The sequence below is a fragment of the Emiliania huxleyi genome (genome assembly GCF_000372725.1).
Source record: "Emiliania huxleyi CCMP1516 unplaced genomic scaffold EMIHUscaffold_917, whole genome shotgun sequence".
Taxonomy (NCBI): domain Eukaryota; phylum Haptophyta; order Isochrysidales; family Noelaerhabdaceae; genus Emiliania; species Emiliania huxleyi.
This window is the reverse complement of record NW_005195171.1, coordinates 1-8,499: the sequence shown is the minus strand read 5'-3', so window position 1 is coordinate 8,499 and position 8,499 is coordinate 1. Positions and strand designations below refer to the sequence as shown.

At 64.0% G+C, this 8,499-nt stretch overlaps 3 protein-coding genes across 3 annotated transcripts in view; 2 read left to right on the top strand and 1 right to left on the bottom strand.

Moving 5' to 3' along the window:
- EMIHUDRAFT_460218 (hypothetical protein) overlaps positions 1-549 on the top strand; it is a gene marked incomplete at its 5' end in the record, with an annotated part of 4,937 nt that extends 4,388 nt beyond the window's left edge. The window contains one exon of the mRNA XM_005757276.1: positions 157-549. Within this exon, the coding sequence (XP_005757333.1) occupies positions 157-542 (386 nt within the window). The 3' untranslated portion in view covers positions 543-549. The remainder of the gene's footprint in view (positions 1-156) is intronic.
- Positions 550-739: 190 nt separating this feature from the next.
- On the top strand, positions 740-1,333 carry EMIHUDRAFT_250399 (hypothetical protein; the record flags this gene model as incomplete). Its single annotated transcript, XM_005757275.1, has 3 exons — positions 740-988; positions 1,059-1,193; positions 1,265-1,333. The coding sequence occupies 3 exons, from the start codon at positions 740-742 to the stop codon at positions 1,331-1,333; spliced, it is 453 nt and encodes a 150-aa protein (XP_005757332.1).
- A 3,153-nt stretch (positions 1,334-4,486) lies between these two features.
- Positions 4,487-6,304, bottom strand: EMIHUDRAFT_250395 (hypothetical protein; the record flags this gene model as incomplete). The annotated part of the gene is made up of 1 exon (XM_005757274.1): positions 4,487-6,304. The coding sequence occupies one exon, from the start codon at positions 6,302-6,304 to the stop codon at positions 4,487-4,489; it is 1,818 nt and encodes a 605-aa protein (XP_005757331.1).
- Positions 6,305-8,499: the final 2,195 nt, after the last annotated feature.

The window sequence follows — 8,499 nt, the reverse complement described above, 5'->3', positions numbered from 1 at the left end:
CGCGCGCTCCTCCCGGGGTGCATTTTGGCAGCATAGTTCGCTGCATTTTGGGTGCGCCTGGGTGGGTCTCGCCCCATTTTGGGTGCACCTGGGGGGGGCTTCCGCCCCCCCCCCCCCCCCTCCTTCCTCGACTGTGTCTCGGCTGCACCTCCGCCAGGCGCGCGCGCTCTGCTGCTCACGCACTTCTCGCAGCGCTACCCGCCCGACGCCGTCGGCATGATGCGCGCCATCGCCGCCGCCGCCGCCGCCGAGGCGGAGCTGCCTCCGGAGCAAGTGGTGGCGGCGCGCGACACGCTCGTCCTGCCGATCTGGCAGCCCGACCGCACCAAGGCGATGCGGCCCGCCAGCCCGCCGTGACGCGCGTCCGGTCTTGTGGACGTGAGCGTGACCGCAACCGAGCCGCTCTCCAGACTCCACCAGATAGGGTGTCAGATACGAGATGGAGCGAGCCTTTCGGTCCGTTCTCCGTTGTGACGCCAGAGCCCCACCCGCCACTCCACTTTCGAACCGTGTGTTCCCTTCCTTTCTTTTTTACATTTTAGAATACAGGACACAGGCGTTTTCCCAGACTTCATCTCACCTTTTGCATCTGCATCTGCAGCACCCCATGGCCATGCACCCGACACCGCCCCACCCCCCGCTCCCTGGCCTTAGGCGGGTCGTATTCCAGGATTGAGGAGGGGCAGGCGCGATCTTCCTTAGCCTTACGCGAGCAAGCCCGGCAGGGTGTTCGGCAGCTATGCAATGCATTAGCCCTCACGCTGGCGACTCTCCCTCCTTCCCTGCTCAGGCGGCGGCGGTTGCTCCAGCAGCCGACTACATCCCGCCGGCGCCGTCCGGGCCGGCGCCATCTGCCCCGATTCCGGAGGGGTCTCAGGTATTGGACGCGGCCCCAACGGCGCCCCCGCCCGTTCCGCCGATGGCGCTGAATCGGAAGCAGTCCGTTGAACTTATCTGGTCAACGATCGACAAGAATGGTGATGGCAAGGTCTGTCTGTCACAGCACCAGACACGCCCCATCAGAGACACTGCTGTGACTTTCAAGGCATCAAGGACAGGTGTCGAAGCGCGACATGAAGACTGCGATCAAGGCGCACGGCCCCGAGTTCAAGGAGCGGCTTGGCCTCAAACGGCTCAAGGACGTCAACGACTGGTTCGATCTTGCCGACTATGACCGCGACGGCATGGTCTCGGTGCAATGGCTGCCCAGAGATCTGACAAAGCCCTGCCATCGACCGCTGAACTGCGTCGTCGCGGCTCTCAGGCGCGCACTTTCGACTCGATGCTCGAAAAGCAGGAGAATAAGCTCAACCCGCCAAAGAACAAGCGGTGAGTGCTGAAAGTTGCAGTCCCACAGAACTTTATTCGTTCGCCGAGCGAGCGTGTGCTCCTTCGTGCCTGGCGATGAATGCCGATTTCATACCGTGGCACCGCTGACATGCCATGCAGCTACAACGTCCACGAACGTCCAACGTGACTTCCAATCCGCTTTAACTTTGGTGAGATATATTTTGATATTTTGATTGAGACATGAGAGAGTCGAGATGCACGATCGCGTACACCGAAACGCGAAAGGCACCTGGAGAACGCAGATAAAACGTGTAAGCCGGATGGCCCCCACAAAAGTCAAAACTTGAAGATGAAAGTCCACCCTCACCGCTCCGCGAGAGTCCCAGTGCACGTTGAGCGTGCGCGGCGGGTGTAACGTGTAAGGAGGATACTACGCGGGGAACGCTGCTCAAGGGGATAAGAGAATTCGGGAAACGAATCTCGTCCTCAACAGGCCGCGACACATAAAGAAATCGACTCGAAATCCAAACTCAGCTAACTCGCCACCGCGTCCAGTGCCGCCTGCAGCACCTCAGGGTCCGCAGGCGGGCCGCGCCGCCGCGCAAGCTCTGCTGCCTCCTCTCTCGCGCGCTGCTGAAAGTACCCCAGCCAGCGCGCCGGCACCTAAGGTGAGGTACGCACAACGTGGTGGGGCTAGGTCACGGCAGGCCTCGCATCTCCACCACACAAAGTCACGGGCAGGAGCCCCAGGGCCTGAGGGGTGGCGCCGGACCGGCAGACCGGGTAGCCCGTAGACCGTTTGGTAGACGAATCTACCGCAGTCTACTGGTAGACCGTACCCCCAACATAGGTCACCGGTCTACCGGTAGACTTGGTGGACCGCGGTAGACTCGTCTACCAAACGGTAGGCGGGCCACGCCTCAGCCCACGGCATTCAAAGGCCAAGTGCGGCGTGGGAGAGCGGCACCTGGCTGCGGGCCTGATTGCGGGAGATCTCGGGAGATCTCGGGAGATCTCGGGAGATCTCGGGAGGTTGCACCTGGTTGCGGGCCTCGTTGGCGAAGGAGGCGGCCTGGAGGGCGGGGGAAAGGGAGAAAGGCGTCGGGGTAGAGCGACAGGTGCGTACGGGGTAGCCGTCACTCTCCTGCCTCAAAAGGGCGGGGCTGTCCCGGAAAGTGAGAGACGCCGGGCAGCGTGGCGCACAACTGAACCCTCCCATACGTGCTCGTGCTCCTCCTTTGCTGTCCCATCTCCTCATCTGACATCTCTTTCCCGCCTGGGCGGGGCGGTGGGCGGGCGCGCGGTGCGGCATGGCGGGTGCGTGTGCGCGACTGCAACGAAGGACCGCTTGAAAGGGACCATTGGGTTTGTACTATTAACAACGAAGGCGCTCTCAAAAAAGAAATGCCGCAGGCAGCAGGTGTGAATACGCACATTCCATGCAACCAAAATACCACCCACATATCACATCTTACCACGTACCGTCCACATCCCGAGTGTTTGAGGGTTACTCTGTTTGGGTGCGTCACGCTGAGGCCGGTCACCCTCCGCTGCGTCCCACCGCGCGTGCAGCGGCCTATAGCGCTGCCACATAGCAGCCTCAGTCAGTCCGACAGCCACAGACTACACTTGCTTGAGACCGTCTCTGACTCGTGCTGAGGACCTCTTTCGTGAGGACCTTCGTCTGAGGACCTTTTGCTCAGTCCGCCTGTAGGCTGAGGACCTCTTGTTAATGTGGACCTTCGGTGTGACGGCCTTAAAGAGCCCAACCGTGACGGGGCATACCGTCCGAGAGGTGCGACTTCCGTTGCCCGCCTCTCTATAGAGGTCCTGGACACACAATGCGAAGTGTGAGGTTGAGCGAGAGGTCCCTGTCATGCAGCCAGGAGAGGTCCTCGCACGCAGCGGAGAGGTCCTCAGGCCGCCGCCCCGCGCGAATTTCACCGGATCTCCCCGATGCTTGGGCCCAGGCAGCTACAACGCAACACATGAATCGTTATGGCCGTGTATTGTTGTTCGCACGAAGGCCCCCGCACGGTCGAGGTGGGCGGTGGCCAACGCCGTGCGCGATGGAATGCAACAGCAACGACTGATGTGGTTGCCGTACAAAACAATAGTCATTTCTCCATCCATGTTTGTGCGCCCCGAGGTGGGTTCAGACCAGTGTGCAATCTTTACCGGTATGGGAGTTTTTGGCTAATCAAACCCAAGGCCTGCACTATAATCAAAAAGTGGTACGGGATACCAGTTGCCTCACGGAAATCAAAGCGAGTCGGAGTGCCTTCTTGGTGGCAAAATCGGCAAAATCGGCAAAATACCGGGTATTTTGCGGGTATACCTGGAAAAACCCGGGTATACCCGGGTAATACCCGCACTTTTGCATGGTTTCGCCCCCGGGACCACACCGACAGCCGCTACAACTACTTAAAACCCCGCATACCACTTTCGCATACCACTATACCATACCACTCCAAAACTAATCAAAATATCGCCAAATACCAGTCTCATACCGGTAAAGATTGCACACTGGTTCAGACAACTCTAAGTTAGTAAATAGCGTGCACACACCAAAATAGGACCCATATATCAATGCATCGTACCGTCTGAGGCTGGTCACCCTCCGCTGCGGTGCGTCCCACGCCGCCGCCGCCGCTCTTGCCACCTCCGACCGCCCCACCGACGCGTCCGGACGATTGCTCTTGCACCTCCGAGTGTACAGGGGCGACAGCCATCTCCGCGGGCTATTGCGTGGTCTCGGCGAGCTGCAGGGACGCCGAGACCTTCTCTAGTAGCGCCAACAGCTTCACGTGGCGGTACTGCAACAGAGAGGAGTCGCAGCCGCCGCCATCCCCGTCGTCACCTCCACCCTCCACGTCGCCCCCGTGCCGTTCGAAAGTTGATGATTGCTGGGGCGTGGAACTGGCCGCGTGCGTCCGGCACTATGATGAGCCATCTGACAACGGACGTCTCCGCCTCTGCGGCTTCGACCAGGCAGGTAGGTGTGAGGGCGTGGTCGACATCGCAAAGGTGGATTGTGTTTTTTGACGAGCTTTCCAGGAGATGGATGGCATGGGATCGGCGTTTTCGTGTACGATAGATGGCACTTCCTCGAGCAAGATATGCCGAATGGAGCAGCACACACGACACAAAAATAATGACGGAGAGCGACGCGCAGAACTCAGAGCGCCGTCTAGTATCATCCCGCGTCGCCATGATCGCCGACGTGCGCGTCCGCAGCGTCGCCGGCAGTGAAGCCAGCGTCTGCCGCGCTGTCCGTTTTCGATGTGCGGTCCGCCGCGGCTCTCCAGAGGGCAGAGTAGAGCTGATACACCAGCAGTGTAGCAACGACGGTGTAAAGCACGACGCCCACCGTTTCCACCGCCTCGCCCTGGCTCGAGACAGCTTCGCAGGCGGCGACGAAGCACGCCTTGACAAATGGGTGCCAGCTCCAACCGAGCGACAGCCCCATCGTATGCTCCAAGAAGGCCTCTCGAGCCTGCTCGATCTCCTCGCGATCGAGGCCGTCCTTGGCGCCCTTCGAGACTTCCTCGAGCGAGGCCCGCTGCCCTGAAAGCATAAGTGATCGCGTCAGCGCAAGCAGCGCCGCCATACCTAGCGCCAGCGCGGCCTTGTGCGCGAGCGGTGCGTCGCTGCTGGAGATGGTGACCGTGGTGTGCTGCGCCTCGGCGATTGCTGTCGGCACGGCGTTCAGAATTTGAAAGGCGGAGTAGAAGGCGCAGAGCCTGATTGCAAAGTTGAGTATCGACAGCCTCGACGCAAGCAGCGGCGCTATAGCAGCCAGGAAGCTCGGCAGGATCAGGAACGCCGCCAACGCCCACAGAGCCTGGCAGAGCACGGGGTCCGGGAGGCGCGGCGACTGCACGCCGCCGCCAACAACGGCGGCGAGGTACTCCTTGGCATTGAAAGCGATGTTCGCCTTTGTGGTCGCGTTGAGGGTGGCGGCCGCGGAGAGGGCGAGGAAGTTGGAGGCGAGCTCGGTGAAGCCGATCATGTACCTCCGCGTGAGGGATGACGCTGGGGTCGTCGCAAGCCTCCGCTTCAACTCGACGAGCAACGCGAAGAGCGCAACCGCGAACGCCAGATAGAGCGGCGCGTAGGCCTCGCCCATCACTTCGCTCTCATCCTTGCACTGCAGCGCGGCGGGGGCGATGGTGCCGCCCATCGACATGCCCACCGTGGCGGGCGCGAGGGATAGTCCTGGGTCAGGCGGCGCAAGTCTCGAGATCACCACCTGGTTGACGAGCGTGCCGAGACAGAGCACGACTGCGATGTGGTGCAGATGGAAGATGCAGGTACCCACGGCATCAGCAAACACGTGAGCGTGGAAGAAGAGGCCCATGTCGGTCCACGCGCGCGCAAGGAGCACAACGAGCACGCTCTGCCCCACCAGGATTAGCTCGAGGTCGTTGCAGCGGCGCTGCGTCTCTCCGGTTGGCAGAGGCCCGACAGACCGGTACGCCGGGACCTCGGCGCCCCTTGCCCGTGGCTCACGTGGCGGCATAGGAGGGGGCACTAAAAGCATGAGCTCAGATTGCGCTTCGACAACAGCAAGGGGCGCCCCAGCGGGAGCGGTGCGAGGCATCCCTGCCGGCTCAAATGTCGCGTTCCGTCCAAAAAAGGTGGTCCCGAGACTCGCGAATGGTTTGCCGAAACCCGTCGCATGCTTAGAAGCTGCTGCCGGCGAAGCAATGCCGCCCTCAGCGCGCCTTGCCTCGGAGCAAGGTGCTGGCAAAGCGATACCGCCCTCATCGCGCTTTGCCTCGGAGCCATGTGCCGCTACGGGCCCACGCGGCAGTAGCGCCGCCTCGAGGTCCGCGATCTGATCTGCCGCCTCGAGGTCTCGCAGCTCTCTTTCCGTGGTGCCTGCTCCGCTTCCGCTGCCACCGGCTCGGCCGTCGGCGTAGTCGGGCCGCCTCTTGCGGCGCGAAACAAAGTAAGGCCGGCGCCTCCGCTTTCCTCCGGTGGCCGAGGCCGACAGCTCTGCGCCTGCCATTGTCACAGCAGAGGCAGCGCTCTCATCAGCGGCGGCCGTGGTGCGGCTTCCTTGCGTTACGTGAGGCCCTCATTCGAAGGAGGTATTCCCGACTTGGCGGTGGGTAAAGCGGCGCGGAGCGCTCAGCAAGCGCCTTGAATCGTTGCGAGGCCTTGGGGCGGGGGGCGGGCTCCTGCGCCCCCTCCCCGCCTCCCCAGACCCCCCATCAGGTGAGAAGACCCTCTACGGAGACCCCCCATCAGGTGAGAAGACCCTCTACGGAGACCCCCCATCAGGTGAGAAGACCCTCTACGGAGACCCCCCATCAGGTGAGAAGACCCTCTACGGAGACCCCCCATCAGGTGAGAAGACCCTCTACGGAGACCCCCCATCAGGTGAGAAGACCCTCGGGCCCCCCACGAGGACCCCCACGAGGACCCCCCACGAGGACCCAGGCACGACCTCGTGGCGGGTGCCCAAGCAGCATCGCAGCGTACGGAAGACGAGAACTCTCGCGTAGAGAGCGTTTCTGCGTCGGTGCCAATACATGTACCGAGGTGCCACAGGCATAGCGAGAGGTGTAAGTGACACTGGTTATACCAATAATGTGCCGCAGGGCAACTTTCGTTGAGCAAGCGGCAGCGCCCGGACGCACACACATGTCACATCGTGTGCGCGGGCTCTCGAGCGGCGCGAGTCACACAGGCGCGGCCGGACTGCATCGCCGCTCACAGACGTTACAAGTTAGCCCTCGAAGCCTCTTACGCAGCGAGGGGATTCACTTAGAGCCGTACTGTTGACGACCTCCAAGTTTTATTGGCTTGCTTCTTGCATGGGCGCTGGGGGCGAGGGAGGGAAACACACGGTGCTCAACCGGTACCCACGGCCGCGCGCACTTCTAACTTCTATGCGGCTGCCGCTAGGCCTCTCCCAGTGAGAACGGGCGGACGCTCAGGCCGCGGCGAGGAGTCGAGCGACGAGCTCCGCCTTGAGTCCGCCGCTGCTAAGCCCGAGCCGCTCGCACTCGGCGCGCAGCTGCACCACCTTGAGCGCCTTGAGTCGCTTCTCCTCCGCCGCCTCGCCCGCCGCCGCCTCGGCCGCCTTGGCGGCGGGCTTGGCCGCGGCGGCGGGCTTGGCCGCGGCGGCGGGCTTGGCCGCGGCGGCGGGCTTGGCCGCGGCGGCGGGCTTGGCCGCGGCGGCGGGCTTGGCCGCGGCCTTGCTGCCCCCGGGGCCCTTGGCTGTCTTGCCCTCCTTCGGGCCTTCCGCCGCCGACTCTGGCGCCGCCGCCCCCCCCTCCTCCGTCGCAGCGTCGCCCGCCGACGACGCGGCGCGCGCCTGGGCGGGGAGAGAGTGATCGCGAGGATCGGCCCTCCGAGATGCGCCGAGATGCGCCGAGATGCGCCGAGATGCGCCGAGAGGCGCCGAGAGGCGCCGAGAGGCGCCGAGATGCGCCGAGATGCGCCGAGAGGCGCGCGCGCACCGCGCCGCGACGCCGCTTCTTCCCTCCGCTCGCCGCCGCCACCGCCACCGACTCCTCCTCCGCCTCCTCCGCCTCCTCCGCCTCCTCCGCCTCCTCCGCCGCCTCCGCCGCCTCCGCCGCCTCCGCCGCCTCCGCCGCCTCCGCCGCCTCCGCCGCCTCCGCCGCCTCCGGGACCGGCGCCAGCGAGAGGGGTGCTGGCTCTGCCCGCTCAGGCAGCCTCGAGGAGCTCAGCCGCGGCGAGGCGCGCGTCGCCGCCTGCTCTCTCGCACACCGAGCTGTGAAGAGACGCCCTTCACAGCTCGGCACCACCAACGGCGCGACGCTGTACGCATCCCGGCTAATCTCGGCTAATCTCGGCTAATCTCGGCTAATCTCGGCTAATCTCGGCTAATCTCGGCTAATCTCGGCTAATCTCGGCACCTCTCGGCACCTCTCGGCTACCTCTCGGCTACCTCTCGGCACCTCTCGGCTACCTCTCGGCTACCTCTCGGCTAATCTCACCACACGGCGCGGCGACGCCGCAGGAGAGGCGGGCGGCGCCACGACAGCCGCCTTGGCCAGCCGCTTTGCCGGAGGTGACGCCGCCGCCGCCTCCTCCGCCGCCTCCGCCGCCTCCGCCGCCTCCGCCCCCTCCTCCGCCGCTGCATCCTTCGCCGCTGGCGCCGCCGTCGCCGCCGCCTCCTCCGCCGCCACCGCCTCCTCCTGCTCCTCCGCCGCCGCCAGGCCGCGCCGCGGC